Source organism: Amia ocellicauda, chromosome 3 (genome assembly GCF_036373705.1).
Source record: "Amia ocellicauda isolate fAmiCal2 chromosome 3, fAmiCal2.hap1, whole genome shotgun sequence".
In the NCBI taxonomy this organism is placed as follows: Eukaryota; Metazoa; Chordata; class Actinopteri; order Amiiformes; family Amiidae; genus Amia; species Amia ocellicauda.
In genome coordinates, this window is record NC_089852.1 from 21,889,306 (window position 1) to 21,909,684 (window position 20,379).

At 44.3% G+C, this 20,379-nt stretch overlaps 1 protein-coding gene across 3 annotated transcripts in view; it reads right to left on the reverse strand.

Annotated features, from left to right (window-relative positions):
• The window catches only part of fmnl1b (formin-like 1b), a 47,259-nt gene that overhangs the window by 14,191 nt on the left and 12,689 nt on the right, over positions 1-20,379 (reverse strand). For all 3 annotated transcript variants that reach the window (XM_066698480.1, XM_066698479.1, XM_066698481.1), the window contains 9 exons: positions 13,142-13,225; positions 10,325-10,408; positions 9,873-9,946; positions 9,246-9,329; positions 8,130-8,273; positions 4,760-4,868; positions 4,456-4,532; positions 3,467-3,560; positions 387-461 (listed from right to left, as the gene is read on the reverse strand). In XM_066698480.1, coding sequence (XP_066554577.1) covers positions 387-461; positions 3,467-3,560; positions 4,456-4,532; positions 4,760-4,868; positions 8,130-8,273; positions 9,246-9,329; positions 9,873-9,946; positions 10,325-10,408; positions 13,142-13,225 — 825 coding nt within the window. The remainder of the gene's footprint in view (positions 1-386; positions 462-3,466; positions 3,561-4,455; positions 4,533-4,759; positions 4,869-8,129; positions 8,274-9,245; positions 9,330-9,872; positions 9,947-10,324; positions 10,409-13,141; positions 13,226-20,379) is intronic.

Genomic DNA, 20,379 nt, shown 5'->3' on the forward strand with positions numbered 1-20,379 from the left:
TATGCATGTCTAATTGATCACATAACTGGCTCAATTAAGTAATTGAGAGCTCCAGCTGGAACTGAAGCCTCCACAGACTCCACAGCGCTCTAGGAAAAGAGTTTGAGATGTCTTCGACAGGCATCTCTACGGTTACCCTCCCTTCAGCTATCTCTGAGGACCCCAGTTTGAGGACCCCAGGTGCTGACTGCAAGTTCTATCTATGGTTCTGGTTGATGGAAAAAGACAGACCTTATGTAGTGGATGAATAAGCTAAAGGGCAAAAGTTTTATTCTTATGTGTTCTGGCTCACAAAAAAGGCAGTTACTGTACTACAATACCCTCTGCTGTAAGCGATGGCCTGGTTTGTAACTGCTGCACATTTAGGCTGGTGTGGAGATACTCACCATGAAGTCAATGTTGCTGTCTTCATTGGAGAAATACTCCATGAGCTTCTCAAAGCGGTTCTTCTCTCCACACACCTGCAGAGACACACACAAACACAACGGTTGAGACATTCCAAACTTACACCCATCGTTCCACAGAGAACTGCGGCTGCTATGGCCAATCAATATTTTTTTATTGGCTGTGGCATGCTTCCCAACAAGGTGTTACAGAGCAGTTACACAGATTTAACACACAGATTACAACACATTCCCTACAATGAGCTGCCGAGCCATGTCTGACCACAAGGTGGGAGTGTGGCCTAGTTTCTGATGTAGTGATCTGGGGCTGTTAATGCTCAGATCAGTTCCTTCTCTGATAAATAGTTGCTCTTTGAACTGGACACCACAGCAACCAAAAATATTGGGACTTTTAGACCCCTGCTGTGCCCTGAGTAGATAATATCACTGGTCCAGTGAATTGGGAGTCCCCAGACTGACACCCACTTTCTGGGGGGGGGACTTGAGTTTCTGACTGCAGGATAGAGCCCTACTTTTTGGGCCTTGCAACATGAGAAGCAAACCAGATTAAATCACCCCAAAACTGTAACCTGACTTCCAATCCACAGAACACATTTTGTCCTGTTGTTATGTGTACGTGGTGTTGTGGATATGTGGACAGCAGCTGGGTGATTTATAGGATGGATAATTGATTGTGTTAGGTTGTGTGACAGCCAGGCAGTACGTTGGATGTCTATCCTCTACAGACAAAACACTCGCAGTTGAAGATCACAGCTGCCTCTGTAAAAGGATATAAGCCAACCCTGCAGTCGTGGCAATAACCTGACACTGACACAACACGTTTCGCACAGCAATGAAAAATACAAACTCATACATGACCTGTGAGTAGAAGAGGCCTTAAAAATGCAAGCCAAAAGATGTCATCTGAGATTTGCATGCTTGAGTGGGAGAGCACTCCTTTAAGAGGAAGTTGTCTAACTAGAGGGATCTGCTCCCACCAGCGCGTTTTTTTGGGACGGTCTGTATTGGAGAGTCTGTGCAGCCCACAGCCAGCGCAAACCCCCACACTGACAGTCTGCAAGAAAGAGTCGAGTCACTGCTCTCCACATCAACACAAGGACCTGAAAGCCAATATGAGTGCAGCTGCAATTTAGGAGATGGAAGATTCTGGGGAACCGACCGGCCATGAATCTCAGGCGTCAATAAAGGACGTGACAGACTCTAGGGCCAAGGAGTAGATTTATAGTTCGGCAGACTGCTTTTGCAAGGTTTCTATTCTTTATTTCCAGCCTGATGACAAAGAGAGGAGGCTTGCTTTGCCTGTTTGCTTGCAAGGAACAAATTTATCAGCTGTTTCCTGATGGATCCCAGAGAATGAGCCTCAATGACATGGCCAGACAGTTTGCTCCATGGTTCTTTTAACACTGGCCAATGAAAACAGGAACTGTCCATTACTGCTGTGCATCAGGCACAGAAGGGGTTATGGTCCTTGGCTTACGCTGTCTGTAGCAGTTTAACAGTTAAAGGCAATCATTCCTGCCTGCTCACACACAGACTGAATAATGCAGCATGACTGCCTGCCAGATGGGACCCAAAACAATGCCCACGCGATGAACCCCCCCCATAGAGGACACACGATCTACACTGGCACACACCCACACGCCCACGCACCCCCCCACACCCTTCACTGGCATTCCTCCAGTAGCCTGACACACATTGCCTACATTGTGCAGTCAGGGGCTCAGCAGATAGATGCTGTCTGCTTTCCAAAGCTCCTGGGCAATAGTCTTAAAACTATGCTGACTGTCCGAGAAGCTTAGGCCTTAGTAGGTCAATAATAAGACTGGGGTGAGCGGTCACAAGTGGAAATCAAAAAGAGGTACATTCTGGAATAAAAAGAGGAGGCATTTCTTTACACTGAGATTTGGGTGAGTCTGGGATAATCTACCCTGACTTTCAAGATTCCCCCATGAAACAACTGGATGAAATTAGCAACTAGAAACAATTGACTCATCCGTGACCCTTTCTTATTTCTTTCTGATCTCACTCAATTCTAGTTTCTTTCAGCACAGCAGCCGAATGACTGGAATGCATCGACGAGATGAAAGGCTGCTAAGTCTGGAAAGACGGGTATGTGCAGTTAAAAATAAACCCGGCCAAATGACTAGACTAGAGAATAGAAAGAGCTTTAAAAATAGCCTTCCGGCAAAGCAAGGCCATTTGGATGAATGAACCCCTCCCCGGCCGTCCCCATCCTAATAAAAACTCGCCCCACCTGCTTGTGTTTCTAAGTTTAGCCTGTGGCTGCCCTGTTACTCCACAGCAGGGAGCAGGAGGAGGAGGTAGTTGGGAGGGTCAAATGTCAGCTGTGGCATGTGGCGTGTACTGGTTTGGGGAAAGCCCTCCCGCACCCAATCTGCTCAGCAAGACAGCTGGACAGACAGCTGAGGGGGGGTGGGGGCCAAAACAGCAGCAGCCCCAGAGCTGGCAAGAATGAGCGGCATGTCAACCACCCCATTCCCAGTATGCCTCACACTCAACACCCAAATACTGTGCTACTGTGCAGGGCCCGAAGAAATTAAAGCCCATAGCCATGTTGTGGCTGAAGTGACCAATAGGGGAGGCTGTGGGAGGGGGCCACATTAGGACTGTACCTCCTCTGAGCACCTAGCAATCCTTCCTAGTCTCACTGGTCATTCTGCCCTCGTTTGTGCCTGCTTTGTACCTCATTCTTTGTGTGCCACACATGCAGTAGTATGTGATGCATTGGACCACTGCAAATAGGGTTTTGATTACATTCTGCTTGTGCAGATCTCGTATACGTGTCATGCAAAATGAATAAATAATGATCCTTCCCAGGGCCCCCTCACAACTGGCCTAATCACAATCCAGCTGGACCTTCTCTCTGCTCTCAGCCACTCCCTGACTCTCCCCTTTACAAAACTGATCGCAAGCACCACTGGGTTTGGTTAACTGTGTTCCACGGTTAACAATCTAGTTGTCCAAGTATATTGCACTGTAATCCTTTAGTGGGGCAGCAATGCAGGAGAAACAGGGCAGAGGAGTAAAGAGACGCCCCTGACCTCTTTGAAGTTGTCGAAGGCGGACAGAATGATGTCATGCCCTCCCCGGACCAGGCACACCGCAGCCAATAGCTCCAGCACCAGGGCCTTTGTCCTGTGGAGAGGAGCACAGAGGGTTAATCTTGTGCCAATAGCGACTGGCTGCCCTGACACTGAGCCATTGTAGCACCGGCTGGGACCAAGACAGCGAGACTGATGCACAGAGAGAGGGGAGATAGAGATAGAGACAGAGAGGAAAGAGAAAGAGAGAGAGAGAGAGAGAGAGAGAGATTAAAAAGAGAGACAGGGAGACTGATGCAAATGGGGGGAGAGAAGAGACAGAGAGAGGGTCAGGGAGACTGACACAGGGAGAGGAACAGATAAAATGAAAGCGAGAGATGGGGAAATGGACACACAGAGAATAGAAAGAAAGAGACTTAAATGTCAGAGAGGTAGAATTGCATATTCTGTTAAATGTTACAGGTATTATTAATACCATGAGGATGACTTAAATGTCGCTGTTGTTATTGTTATAGTTGCTGTTACTGCTAGAATCAATATTATTCCTTCAGATTTAACTCACTGTGAGAGCTTGACTGCATCATCCCATGGTTTTATTTTATTTTCTACTGGCCTGTACCCATTTTCATCCACTTTATTTTGTTTCAATGTACAAAGATTAGTCCACAATGCTAATGTGAGTCATGCCAATAAAGCCTTTTGAATTTAACTGATTTACTAATGGGGGGGAGGGGGGACCGACAGCAAAAGAGAAAGATAGTGACAAGGAGACAGACACACAGAGGAGCTCAGAGACAGAACAGGTTCAAAAGGTTATTTTTCCTACGGGCTGTGAGGCAGGCCAGCTGGATTTGCACAATGCTTTGTTGTTATGGAACTTTGCACTGTATTTTGCTCACCTCAAGCAGGACGCAAGAAATAAGGAAATAATAATAACAATAATATAAAGAGCTGGAGGTCCACCACAGGGCCGGAGAAGCGAGACTTGCCTGGGGTTCTTGTTGTTGAGGCTCAGGGTGATCTCATTCACACAGTGCGGGTGGGTCATGACCAGGTTAAAACCAGACTGGAGAGAGGAGAGGAGCAGAGAGAGAACAATCATAGACACACGGATACGCACACACACATATACACACAGACAGTGTGAATAGGTGGCCTGTTTCCATTTCCGCTAAGTACACAATGCAGGGCTGGCACACAGACTTATGGTTGTCTCAGGCTTCTGCCGGAAATCACTGACATCTTGTCCATGCCTGACCTCTCCTATCCAGCCTCGTCTTTCTCCTTTCGTACCTGGTAGTTCATGATGGCACGGAGACACATGATGCAGACGTGCACGTCATCCTTCTGACTGACAATGCGGGAATTTCTCAGAGCCTTCCTGCTGTGCAGAGAGTTGAACCTGAGAGAGAGAGAGAGAGAGAGAGGAAAAAGAGAGAGGGAGGGAGAGAAAGAAAGCAAGAGAGAAGGGGAAAACATGAGCATTCACACTCTCACAGTCCTGATAGGCCAGGACTGTCTCGAGGTTCTTCCCAGTCAAAGCTGCCACCTCTCTCACTGAAAGGGGCAGCAGAGAGTCATTCTGCAGCAAAGGACCAGGCCCATTCCTGAACAGGCGTCCATCAGGGAATTTATGATTTTACTGAGCTGTGATAGAAATTAATTTGAGGATTAACATTTGATTTTGTGACTGTATGCTATCTCATTAACCATGATGGTAATTAGTGTACAGCGTTAAAATGAAGGCAAAATCTGCTATACATTATTTGTTGCAAATTTGACTTCAGAACTCAAAGGAAGTGCCCGAAACTTTCAAGTGTTAATATCAGCCTTCTGCCATCAGGCCCTATATGGTGCACAAGGCCAAACAAGCATAGATAAAGGTGTTTGGGCCAGCTCCTTTTGGTGCTTGGTGTTATTCCCCTAGGGTAGATATCGTATCATAGGATGAGGGCAAAAGTGAACGGAGTCAGAATCAAGGGTAGCAACTCGCACCCGACCAACACTGACTACACCCTGTCACATTCCCCGCAGTCCTCTCCAGTCAAGGACAATGAATGTAAATGGAACAATTGCATCACCAATTCATTTTGTTTTTCTCCAGATCCGCACCAGCAGCCTCAGACTTCAAAACCAATTTGCACACACACACACACACATATACATCTAGGGCACTGGGCGTGACTGTGTGCTCTTTGATGCATGTGAGGATCCAAAACAGAAGCAGGCCCATAACACTCCACCCATAATCATACTGTAACACGTACACACATATACACACACACACACACACACAGACACACACAGGGCCTGAGGGTACACTGCCTGACTGACACAGCAACGTCACAGCAAGCACAGTGATGCAGGGAGCCACCTCCACAACCTGGCAGCCTACCCCCATCCCCCTGCCCTTCCTGATGGCTGTTAAGAGTTTTGTTTTTGTTCTTTATACAAAATGCAGTTCAGGTTATTTCTGCCATGTGTTTTGTATTTAAAAAATACCTTTGCTCAGAGTTATTTATGATAGTCCTCTTTCAAGCTAGCCACCTCAAATCTCATCCTAATTGTCAGGGATATTGCAATATTTTGGTATAATCACCTCTTTAAAGGTTTGATTAATTGATTAAACTCAACTATACTATATATTTTAAGTAATTAAATAGCTGGCTGTACCAGATAAGTGCACTGTAACAGTTTTCACACCCCACTGTTTGAATAGGTCTAGTTTAGGGGTAATTCAACTTTAAATCCCTCTAAGCTGCTTCACAGCAACTCCTCTGTGCAACTCCAGTGTTTTATTAGAAGTAACAAAGTAACTCCTGGTGTATTGTGTACCTATGGAGCTGAGTATTGGAGCACTGAAGAGCTCTATTCTGGCCTCTGTCATCCACAGAGAAGCACTGATCATACCGGCACTGGCACGTACTGAGCGCCTCCATCTGGCCATTTGACACCATGCTTGCATCGTTCAACAGCTCACATCTTCCTGCGCAAGACACCCACTGTGAGTGACTTCTGCTTTATTTAAACGTGTGAAAGTTTTTTTGTATGTTTTTTTTCTACTACCAGAACAGCACAGGCAAAGACAGTAAACGGTGGGATTCAAAAGCGAATAACCCGGAGACTATTTAACAGGTGAAGACACCCGAGTTATGATGGCAAAAGCACTAACTGTGTCCTTGGTGTTGATTCAGAGATTAATTAAAGGAACATTTCATTCCTATGGGACTTCTGAATGTGAAATTAAGTAATTATTAGAGGGTCACATCACACCCATGAATGATATGCAGATCTGAAGGATTGGAAACCACACTGCACACAGTTCTGTGGTTAGGGCAAACTCGGCAAACACTCTCTGTGTCACTGGGTTTCTGATATAAAATAAACCATTTCCACATAGCATAATATGATAATTTAGAACCATAAACACTGTCCACTCTCACTGGGACAAGGCCAAGGGTTCTGTTATACTATGGGGCATATTGTCTGGGATTTGAACTTGAGGAATGCTTGCTGAAAGAAAAAGACAAGACAGAAAGAATGAGAAAGAAAGAAAAGTAAAGAAAAAAGAAAAAGGCAAAACAAATTGAAAGACAGAGAAACACAAGAAGCCGAGTAAAATAAAATGCAAGAGGAAGAACAAAGATTATCTCAAGGAGCAGATGAAACAGTGTCCTGAAATCCCAACAGACATTCCTACAGCTTGCTGTACAGAGCTGTGTGTGTTTGCATCGTTTGCCCCGCCCACCTCACCGTGATTTACTCACCGGCACACCGCGTCCATCCCGAGCAGCAGTAGAAAGACCACAGGGACACATTGAAGGGCACAGACACAGTCACAGACTAGCACTGAAACCATAACTAGCATACTAGGGAAACTTAATTATTATTAAATTCTATTAAAAAATGTTTTTGTCTGTGTATTTTTTAAATGATAGTTTGACTTTGAAATACCGGACGCCAAAGACACTCCTATTCTGGAAAAGCTTTCCAATTTCACCTGGTATTGTTTTACTGAAAGGACTTGTGATATTCCTTCAGACCATTCATGTCAAGCCATCACTATACAGCCCTGTTAATAACTTCAGTCAGGATCACTGAACGCAATCAATCAGTGAGCATGGGGAGAACTGCAGTCCGATTGCTGCTAATAAACCACAGCAGATGTCTATGAGAGGAACCAAACCAAACATGAATTCCCTTCAACTCTAGCCCCAATGGAGACCACAGGGTTTTCATTTGGAATCAGAGAAAGAGAAAACTAACTGGACAAATATGACACTAGTGTTTCAAGATACAAAACAATTGAAAGTTCTGTTTCAATGGAAATGCCCAAAGCTGGATGGCCTCCAATGACTTGACCTGGACTCTGTAATATTTATCCACTGAACTGAGTAAAGAACCCGGGAGATTATGTAGATTTCATGAACAGAAGACCTTGTAGCCCTCGAAGATGAGAACCTAACGTCCCCAGATACAGAGAAACACTTCACTCTAAACCCTGTGACGTTTCGGCCTAGAGAGTCACTGTGAAGTGGGAATCTGACCTTTCACCCTACCACCTGCACTTCTGCAGGGCAACCTGAATGTATGAAGGAAGTGTGGGGGTCATGGTGTGTGTATGTTTGTGGTGGGATGGGATGGGGGTAGTAATGCGTCTCACCTGACAGTCAGGTGGCGTGTGGCCTTGTTGGCGCTGTGGGTGGGTGAGTTGCCCGCACTCTTGGTCAGATCCTCCATTGATTTCTCCAGGGGCTTGGTCTTCTCTGTCACTGGGCCCCCATTGTCCACATTCTCCATGTCGTACCTGTGCACGGACAAACAGGCGGGAGAAAGGGAGATTAGAAGTTGTTTCATGGCTGAGGTACTCCCTAGTCTGCACATTTCCAATGCAAGGCTTAGCTGTCCATGGTAATTAGGTCTATTGTAACCTCAGTTCAGAGACAGAGCACAGATATAAAAGCAGAAGACCCTGCGGCAATCCAGGAATTAAGAAATCGCCCTGTGCCATCCCTTTTCAGCCTTTAAGAACCCAGTGTGATGTGAATGATAAAAACATTTAACTGGCTTGACAAATATATATTATTCCAATTTACCAGGCCTCTGAATGCGACATAAGTCCACTGGGTCCCTAAAGGTTAAGATGCAGCATGAAGACTAAGTTAAGAGGACATGGTTGGAACTGTAGGAGAAGGACTAAAGGGATAGGTCTAGGGGGAGAGATGGTCATGGATGCTGACAGGTGCTCTCTCCCTGAAATGCTAGACTAAGCCCTCAGAAGAATAACCTACTCAGAACAAATAGAAATTCTCCCAGCCATTCCATGACACCAAGGTCACAAGACCCCAGGTAAAACTCTGATCCAGTGCTGAACCTGCTCTATATTTCCTGAGGCTAAATCTGTGCTGCTGAAGTCAGGAAAAGGCAGCTGGAAATAGCTTAGGTGTGACAAAAGGAGGGATTGCACCGGGGTGTTTATTCTTATTCTCATAAAGTGCTCATTAACACGTTCTTTCAACAAAACACTCTCTCTCCTTAAAACAGTAGAGTAAATATCGCATGCTCAGCTGTACAACCTCCTTTGACGTTCCTGGCATCAGGTGACTTCCTGTCCCTCTAAGTTAGTGGCTTACCGTGGGCTGCATGCACTACAGGTCACCTGAGAAGCCTATGTCTTTTCCAGGTTTAGAAACACCTAAGTGGCATCGCTTCTCTGTTACAGGGCTTTCTTTGGCTACTGGGTGGTGAAGGGGGAAGAGAGCCACATGGCTGTACTTACGTGACAGAACACTGAGCGAAGGACAGGTATTGCACGAGGACATCCAGCCCTTTGTTCTCTTCATTGAGGAACTCCTGCGCCCACCTGAGGGAGAGCAGGATAGTAGTCAGACTCCCGAACATGCTTCCCAACTCTGCGGCACCCTCCCTGTACAGCAAACACCTCACAGCACTCACCCTCACCCCCACCGTCTGTACCAGACTATGGGCACCAGTGTGTAGTTTAATTTTCATGTGTCTAAAGAAAAGCTTCCTTTGTCAACATACATCTGCAAGTAGATGTCAACGTTTTTTTTACAGTGAAGGAAGATGTGTAAACATACTATTTACTTTCTGTTTTTGTGTATTTGGGTTAAAAAGGTGGTTGAACGAGACTGTAACAACTGAAGGATGGAGTGAGAAAGAGAGAGGGGGAAGGAGGACAGGGTAGGTGGCAGGGAGGTGACAGAAAAGGAGAGAGGCAGTCTAGAACCAGTGTTGGGACTGAGACAGCTAGGACAGTTTGAAAGGGGAAGTGTATCTATCTGAGGGACTGGAAAGGGAGGCAGTTTTGCCCCAGAAGTGAAAATCAGGGGGCCAGGTAGTGCAGGGGGCCAGGGCAGGGCCGTGGGCTGGTGCAACTCCTTACCCAATGTGGTTGGTGCGCAGGGAGATCTCCAGCTCCCTGAGGACCTGAGTAGACTCCTGGACTCGTCTCTTAAACTGAAACACAGAGCAGAGAGACCAGGACTGCAAAACACATTGACATACCTGTAACCCCATCCTGTGACGGATATTAATGCTGGGAATTCTGGGAATAGCATCAGATCAGCAACAAATCCAGTTTTAGCTCACGGTGAGGGAAAATAATAGCATAGCTCCTATTTCTCAGGCTTGGTCTTCAGTGGGATCAGAACCATACACATCTTTATTTGACCTTTGACCCGGTACATAACATTCTTACGGCCTTCCATTAGAAAACTATAAGCACATGATCACCTTTACTGAAATAAGCTATGGAGCACTATGTCTATCCAGGGACGACAATAAAGTAATTATTAAAGACGCAAGTTGTCGCCCTGTCCTGTCCCCTTTACTCACCTTGCGGCTGACCACACCCTGGTCTAGGTAACTCTTGATTTTCAGGAGGTAGGCAGATGGGGGGTTCTTCACCTGGAAGCGCTCCTGTTGGGGAGAGGGGGGACACATTGAGCACCAAATGTCTCTCTCATCATAGCAGTGTTTTTTTTTTTTTTTTTTTTTAAGGATCTCAAAGGCATTTCGCAAATCACATCTCTAGTATTTGAAACAGGTCTAATCGAACAGAAAGAAAACACTACATAAGAACAAAGGATTTGAAAACATGATGCAATTGCTAGGAAGTTCAAAAAGGGAAATAAACTCCAGGCTGCTACTCTATTATACTTCTCCAAGCCACTTCCCCTACTAAAATTATACTAAGTCTTTAAAGAAAAAGACAAGCACTGTCCGGAATGGTGAAAAACAAAGGTGAGTGCAAGTTGAACTAGGAATATAGTTTTGACAGGAACCATTGCAGGATATAGGACATCTTTCTCTTCCTGGAACACTCATGGTAAATTGAGACATCAGTGCAGGAGAGGGCTCATATTTGTAGCATAAGCAGTCAGAAAAAGAAAAAAACAAAACCAGCTGTTATATTAAACTAAAATATAAATTGGTATGGTTGTCCAGCTTTGTTTTGCTTCATGTCTGCTGAGGGTTTTGGTAATTGTAAAAAATAGAAACAAGAAAAGCTTTTTGCTTCTCCAGCACATTTTCAGCAGCCTGAGCTTTTAACCTAACAACCTAAATTCATTATCAGTGTGGTTTATTAGAACAAAAAAATCTAAGTTGAATCTGAAAAATGTAATAGGCAATCCTCGCTCCATCTAGAATGCAGAAAGCAGGTTTGGGAGATTCAGAACAAAATTATTAATAATAATAATAATAATAATAATAATAATAATAATAATAATAATAATAATACTATTATATATATATATATATATATATATATATATATATATATATATATATATTAATAACAGATTGTAACAGGCTTGTAATTGCACAGGGGGCAGTACAATGTAGTGTGTCTGAGTAACATAGTAGATAGCTAACCACACGGATTGGACTGGTCCAGATTCTGATCTGACCAATCTGCAGATTTCAAATGGGAATAAAGCAGGATTGCCTCCTTGTCTCCGTGTGGGAGGTACTAAAAAAGCAACAGTGCTCTTTCTCTGGGTTTGGGTTAATCCTCTTGCATTTCCCATTACATGCTGGCTGTGCACTCTGTGGAGATCATATTCACAGCCAATCAACTATTCCAACAAACACAGCTGCCTGATCCACATCTGGAAACTATACTGTTCAGCACTGATCAGGGCAGATTACACTGTAGGTTACAAAAAGGATACAAGAACTATGTGTGGCTCTCTATAAACTGGGCCCCCTGTACAAAATGGTGGCCCCATAGATTAGCCAGAGGCAGAGGGTGCACCTGCAGCCCAGTTGCTCCACAGAGCTTTTGCGACACTAACTTGCGGTCACTGCATATATGTAAAATGAAATTAAAAATATGTATGACTTATCTTATGGCTTCCCCTTAGCAGACATACAAAAGATGCTACTAGCCTCCACCATTTCTGTACAGGCCCACCACAACCATAGTGATTTCAAAGTGAAACTGTTGTGATGACAACCATTAGTGTGTTGTGGGGATGTAAACTCAAGGTGTACATGCAAAAAGAAAAGATGACGGAAACCAAAAAAATGTTGCCTGCCAGAGTTCGGATTCCATGGAGACCACATGTATACAAAGCTAGGCTTTGGCCTCCCCTGCCTGTCACAGGAAGTCAGCTAACACACAACCACACTGACCTCAGTTGCCACGGTTACCTACAAAGATGTGACAAATAGCACAGAGAGAAAATACCTTCCGAAGACCTTTATAAAACTTTACGTTGATGGTTAGATAAAGCAGTCCGGGTACACGCACTGAATCGAGACAGTTCGTTCAGATTCTCAGGGAGTTAAACATGCAAGTAATATATGAAAGTGGAGTGTGGTAGACCCATGTCTCTCACTGGCTTATTCACACTCTTGTGAAAAGGACTGCGTCAGTGTACAGGGCGTGTTTCTGTGCTGTACTGCTATCTTTGCTTGCATGACTATTGTGTGTGTTTGTCTGTGCGTGCTGATGATTAATGCACTTTAAGCTTTGCAACTCCATGAGAAGGAAGTACGCAAACACTGCATAAACGCACAAATCCTCCTTGTGCACGCACACACGCAGGGACACTGCGTTAATGAGAGAACAGACATTTAAACACATCTCAAGTTCCCTCTCACACTGGGTCACTGCTTCCTAGAAGACAACTAAATTCAGAAAGTCCCCAATATGCCTATATTTCACAGCTTTAAGATAAGAAAGGTGATTTCACAAGAAGACAATAAGCCTTATGTGGGAACAGCTCCTAATACACAAGAGAAACTGTTCACTGGCTGAGACAGTGTAGGATATTTGTACAGTAGTTAGCACTACTACCTGAAAGCCTGAACTGTTTACATCTTAGAAGCCAAGTTAGCATGGGCCTGGTCTGGATGTGAGCTGGAAACATTTAAGGAAAATCAGGTTTTTGCTGGAATTTGTGTCAGAGGCTCAGCAGGCTGCAGTCTTCCTGCTGGATCACAGCAGCGCTCAAGCATGGTGACAGAAAACACTGTGTACCTACCCTGGCCCTCTGGTTAAATTACACTTCTGGTTCTCTCATTCTATATTGTCACCTTAAAGTGCAACTGAATAACATCTGTGCTTTACTGGTTGTGTAGTGAGATACAGTCAGACAATAGTCCCCCAACACCAACATAGAAGGTGAGACCACGTCTTTTTACCTGGTCGCAAACCAGCTCCCATTTCTTCTCATTGTCGTACTGGCTGAGGAGCTTCACCTTGTCTGGGGGCAGGTTCATTGAGTTCTGTGAAGACAGGAGAGAGATGGAGACATTTAGTCATTTTGGGCACCAACCTCACCCAGGCCACCTTCTTGCATGCTGCATGAATGGAAAGCAGCCTTCTGAAAGGAAACCACAAATCTGGAGTTGACCTCTAGTATCTGCATGAACTTCTAACCAGTCTAATGAGGACTTTTTGCTGGTGCGTAGCTTGTTGACTGGCAGAAAACTAGTCAGGTCTGTATACCTGTACACAGCCAACACCTAAAGTCCATGAAGCTGAATCTGACAAAAACAAATGACAATGGCCATTTTGCTAACTGTGGTGTAACTGGGATATATGTCTATGATTGGCCGGTGAAGACTATGATAAAGCTGGCTCCCGGTTAGCAGATTAACATCTCAGCGAATCACTCAGACAGTCACATACAGTGAGGGAAAAAATTATTTGATCCCCTGCTGATTTTGTACGTTTACCCACTGACAAAGAAATGATCAGTCTATAATTTTAATGGTAGGTGTATTTTAACAGTGAGAGACAGAATAACAACAACAAAATCCAGAAAAACACATTTCAAAAAAGTTATAAATTGATTTGCATGTTAATGAGGGAAATAAGTATTTGATCCCCTATCAATCAGCAAGATTTCTGGCTCCCAGGTGTCTTTTATACAGGTAACGAGCTGAGATTAGGTGCACAATCTCAGCTCGTTACCTGTATAAAAGACACCTGTCCACAGAAGCAATCAATCAATCAGATTCCAAACTCTCCACCATGGCCAAGACCAAAGAGCTGTCCAAGGATGTCAGGGACAAGATTGTAGACCTACACAAGGCTGGAATGGGCTACAAGACCATCACCAAGCAGCTTGGTGAGAAGGTGACAACAGTTGGTGCGATTATTCGCAAATGGAAGAAACACAAAATAACTGTCAGTCTCCCTCGGTCTGGGGCTCCATGCAAGATCTCACCTCGTGGAGTTTCAATGATCATGAGAACAGTGAGGAATCAGCCCAGAACTACACGGGAGGATCTTGTTAATGATCTCAAGGCAGCTGGGACCATAGTCACCAAGAAAACAATTGGTAACACACTACGCCGTGAAGGACTGAAATCCTGAATCAAATTCTGAAAGAAAATAAAAATAGATACACAGAAAAAGAAAAAACAACAACAGAATATTATTTTAAGCTCTAGAGTATGTAGAAGATTCAGATCTATTACAGTTGAGCTCCACCCTTATAAGTAACTGCCTTTGTATATTCTTTTCATAGCATTAGGTACAGGAAACTGTGGATAACATCCTTAAAAGATTCAACAGTTTTCACCTTGAAAGTTTAACTAACTGGATGTCAATCATATGAAGCTACCGAGTAACACTTGATACATTAACTGAGCTATTGTGGATTAACCAGTTTATTTATTTGATTATCCATCTGCAAGATTTTTAATTTGAAAAGGGATATTATAAGGAGTACATTAAACCGAAGGAAAAAAAAAATTGGCTTACAAGGAATTTAGATAGGGTAGTTTTAACATTTATGGGTAGCTTCTAGTGAAAGATCAAAGAATGATGTCACAGAACTATCTGAAGTTATGAGTCATCCGACATGAAATGTATGACCTCATCGTCTGCACTGATGGAGTTGGAAGCCATGGTAACATCGGCGCATTCACCGTTACTGAAGTGAGATTTGCACTGACCATCAATTCAAGCCAAACACAGGGGATTCTTCATACAACATATCGCCACTTAAACAGTGACAGATAGAGCCCTCTCTGTTTCCTGTAACCTTACCAAACACACCACCACTCCCACCCCCCAAAAAACTTCTGACTATTATCTGTCCACAGTGTATGTATCGTTTCCTTCTGCTCAACGTTCATTATGACATTTCCTTTTCACACTTTGAGTTTAAAAAAAAAAAAAAAAATAAAAAAAAAAGATCTGAGTAAAGCAAAAGATGTGTGGTAACTGGACTTCATTAAGTACAGCAATTGCAATTTACACAATTGTCACTGTTGCTGGCAGCTTCAAAATGCAGAACAGGCCTCAGGATGGACAAATCTTGAGAAACCCATTTTTTTTTGTAAAGTATATCACAATTCTTGACATTCCACTGTGTAGCACCTAAATTAAGCAAGGAGAATGTGATTAAGACTCCACTTGACCAATCACATCCCTTTTCTTTATCAGTTTGGGAATATGGAGGTGTTTCAGTCACTCTTCAGGGCGACATTATTACACCTCGCAGCATTGAGGGGGGCCAGGTCAGCAAGTGTCTGCAGTGCAGCAACCACCACATCAGAAAGCCTTGGACATCAAAGCATTTCATTGGTGACAAAGTAAACAACTGGGACGACATTCAACAGTGTAAACATGCTCCGTGGTGTAAGGTCTGACACCCCCTTGAAAATGGCAGTTTGAATGACAGAACCATGATGTACAAACCAGCTGGTTCCCATCTCCCACCTGCCTCACACTAGCCAGTTAAAGTGGCTCCCGTTACACTATATCTCCTTAGTGGTGCCACTGTACTGTGCAAATCTCTTTTGGAAGTGCCAATATAATTAACAGTAGACCATTATTGCTTCTTTTTCTGTTGCTTGGCATTGCGCAACATACTTTAGGTCATTGTGGCAGGATAGTGAGGAATGGAGGCTCCGAATCAGACACAACACAGAAAATAAACAGACACGAGGGTCAAACAATAGCTACACGAAACACAAGCAAAAATACCTTAACTTCACCATGTAACTGAGGGACAGAGAAGATTGCTTTCACATTGAGACAACACATCTCCGGACTACAGGGCCCAACGGATCACCTGAGCAAACATGACCAACTGTAAGACACCAACATGAGTGTGAAAGGCTGTGCTGTAACATCAGTATCCCTCCTTCTCCTCCTATAACAGCTCTGCTCTTACGCTGTGGCCCGAGTGTGCTGCAGTCTCCTTGACGAATACGACTCCAGCACTCTGGCGTTTCAACCTCTCTCTCCCCCTTTCTCTCTCCCTCCCTCTCTCTCTCTCCTTCAGCAATCATTTTGGAGGAGAGTGTCGATCAGACATGTGAAGTTATGAATGAGTACTGCATTGCACCCAGTCCTGCAGTGTCTGGGATATTGGTGCTGCCCCTCTGGAGACATGTGATCAAGGATGCCAATCTCTCTCCTTCCCTCTCTCTTTCTGTCTCTCTCTCCCTCTCTCCTTTTCCCGCTGGAGCTGTGGCTCATTAATACTGCGAAGGTGTCCTATATTTTACTTCACAGGTCAGGGAGGAACAATCTGCATTGCCTGTGCCTCGGGCTCCTTTCTGTTCCCAAAAATAAACAGCAGCACCCTGGTGGGAGACTAAATTTAGTCTCTTGTGGAGATTGGAATTGGGATAGGCAGCAGGAGACTGGGGCTCAAGGACAAACATACACATCCACCCCCTAACTTGTCTCTTAAGTCGAGTGTATGCTGAACATGCTAAAATGACGTGATTGTCCTACAGCAACCAACCCAGCTGACCTCCGCAGCATCTGCTTGAGGCCGTTTTAAAATGAAGGAGGTAAAATATGTACCCATTGTTTGGATGCTGATTCATTAGTATCACTTAAGAAAGTTCCAGCACGATTTTAATACACTCAATAAAGTGTAATTAACTATTTCAAGTTTCAAGGAATCAAGTGCATCTACAGTACATAGGCCGGATTCAATGTCAATGTCCATTGGTCTTCAGCTGCACCCCCTGGGAGCACCAGCATCAACAAATCAATCAATCACAGTTCTAATACAATGGTGCATATATGATCTAAAATATGTCAAGGTGCTTTACAACCCAGAAAAAGTTCAGTATGAAAGGTATCTCTTAGGAAAATGACTCAAAAGATCCAACAAAAGTGATTCTGGACATTGATGATCTAACTACACTGGAATTAAAACAATGACATCATCAAGGATCTAAATTAAGGAACTCTGCTGTATCAGAATCAGAATCAATTTTGTTTGCCATATACATTTGCATGTACTAGGAATTTATCTCGATGTTTGGTCATGCGAGCATCCAACATAACAGATCGCAGACACAACATACGGCATTTCACAAACATTTCATAAACATTTCATAAACACAAATCAGTAAGGCTTATCAAGTGTAAAATCTTATACAAATGTATATACAGCTGTGCTCTGTACACTGCTGTGGTGCTGTTGCTGCTGTAAATCAATAGAGGTCAATGGAGCGAGAGAGGGCCACTCTCTGTCCTAGTTATTCAGCACCACACCCCCAAGTCATGGCCTTGCCTCATGCCTCCCCACTCATGCACACTGACCTGCACTCGATCAATAACCTGCATGTGACTGCGCTCGGTTAGAGAAGTACCATACGATCATATGGATCTTTCCATTAATTTCCGCTGGCTGCAGACCCCACTGTGCCAAGCTTTGCCACAATGCCACAATGTGTATTTAACACAAGGGTTAACACTCACTTACGTATTATCATTACCAGTCATTTCCCTTTTAATGTGGAACATGATTCAGAGATCACGAACAATGGTCAAGCAAAAAAGGAGAAGTGTCTGGTCTTCAAAACAAAGGGCATATCTATTTTAAAACAGCACATGGTATTCACATTGCATTTTCCTTATTGCCTCAATGGCACCATGTGAAGGATGGTGACTTCCTGTGTCAGCTGTTTGAGTGGATAAGGCAGAGACATCTGTACATGTGCTGAATTTCTGTTTTTGACATTTTCTAGTAGTGTTCAATCTACCGAGAAATACAAAGCTCCCCCCATGGCAAACAAATATAAATATTTAATTCACAGGACCAAAGCGAGACGGCTATCCCTGGATATTCAGCGTAAGTAGATCAAGGACTGAAACTAGCTGGTGCCTTCACAGGGCTGGCGATACTCAGATCAAACAATCAAGACTGGCTGGGCAAGGTAATTCAGCAGCTCGGCTGGAAAAGGTCTTGGGATCGTAGAAGTTATTCACATCTGGAGGAGTCTGACGGATGAACTGCCTGATCGATGCTGTTTGTAGGTGTACAATGCTTTCTTTGACTCACTTCATCTAAACCCCCCACCCCGCTCATATACATAGGCAAGCCTTAATCTTTTCTGAGCACTTTTGTATTCACAAACCGCTTGTCTCTCTATTGGGTGGGTGGGGTTGGGCGGTTGTTGATTGTTGTTGTGGGGGCTGATGGGAAATTAGCCACACTGGTTTTAGAAGTGAGAGGTGTGTGGCATGAAGGCCTTGATTACCTCACTCACACACACCCAACTCCCCCTCCCTGCATTTTAAATACAGTTTCCTGTCAGCAGTACTAAGAGCTGTTTCCTGAGGCAGGGTGGAACTGACTTCAAGTGGTTGTGCAAAAACCTGAAGGGAAGGGCAGGGGCTGGTTTCAAAACGCCACTTCCAACTGAAGTTATGTCTGCTGTGCAACAAACACAAACACTTTGTATTAAAAGCACCACATGGGGGAGATTGACTCAGACACAATTCAATTAATTTATTGATATGAATATGCTTCCAATCTGACCCAGTTGTGTGTATCACTGCTAAGTTTTACTCCTGGGTGATGATTGACTTTATCATCCATCCCCTCCCCCTTCCACTTCCAAAAGGGCTGCTTCCTTCAATCAAACCTAATGCATACAGTGCTCTATCTGTCAGTGTGAAACAAAGTTGCTGAGTTAAATGACAGATCTGCAACCACAACATAGAGGACTGGAAAAAAATGTAGAACCTCAATAAAAAACTTCGTGAAATGTAGAAGTTTCGTTTTAATTTGATCTCATGGTTACACCCTATTCAGATCAGAGCAGCACATTCCTATTCATTTCAAAGCCCGCTGGTCATTGCACTGCCCCCTGGGAAATAAAGACGCCCTGTAAGAGGCACCAGATTCCATCCTCCGAAAAGCTAGCAGGTCAGACGAGGCAATGATAGCAAAGGTGGGCAGGTCATTCTAACACTGTGCCTGTACTAGACTAGCAAAGTAAGCGCTGTGCAGTGGGATCTGAAGGTACAAGGACTGCTTAAGGACCAGCGTAAGCAGATGTGCTACATCAGCTGACAGACTGGAGGAAAACGCTTGTGACAGGACAGATTGATTGTGGTGCTGTCAAGTTTGACCCACTTCAGTATGCAGCCTTATTTGTCTCTCCTCATTCTGCTCCAAACACCCACTGCACCTCTGACACCAAGACAGGTGGGGCTGGCATTAGTACTTCATGCTCTTCCTCACTGCCATTTGATCAGGTAATTATTAAAACATTGTGCTCCCCTGTCAGGTGCAGTTTCCATGTATGTTTGGCTTCTAAATCAAAAAGCAAAATGACAGTCAGTGGAGACCTTATTTATTCTTGGATCTGGTTGATGCGTTTATCCAGGGTTACTTGCACCGAACACCTCAGCTGTAAAACCTGCACAAAAGAGCCGACAGGAAGGCTGAGAGGGCTGTTCTGGCAGGACCATCCTTCTCAGGATGTGTGCAGCACCCTCACATTGCATGCCACCTATTAACCTCAGTACAGTTTTTACTAAGCTCTAGTCTCTAACCACCATTGCAGGTCCCACCCAGCCACTCTCCATAGTCACAGCAACAGCAGCCTGGCTACTGCAATAATCCTTAATTACATCAGTATCGATCAGGCACACTCCCCCACCCCCACTTCTCCCCTCTGCCCAAAGGCTCATTGCAATCGACGTCCTGCTCTCCCACATGAACGCTGCTCACGCTCTCACACAGATGGGTGGCACAGAAATTGAGGTGATGCCAGGATTACCAAGCAGGGACTTTCACATGGGTGCAGGGTGCAGGAAGGTGGAGGTGAGCCATGGTTGTTTGGGTTCTTTCCATGCAGCAGGCATTAAGATGCACATGAAATATGTCCCGACTGTACACCCGCACGTAGACACACACGAGCTGCCAATGGCATGCTTTGCAAACGTCCTGCTTTGCTCCTGTGGTGCAAAGTAATAGAAGGATAAATAGATAAATAAGTCAATGAATAATTAATCACTTGTCATCAGCAATCCAGGGGACTAAAAATGTTTTCTTGCCCTGCAGTTACTTAAGGACTAAATGCAGTCTTCCACACGGCACATTAACCACACAGCAGCCCCAGACTGAACACACTGCCTTCCAGTAAGCAGCACTGCACCTATAGCG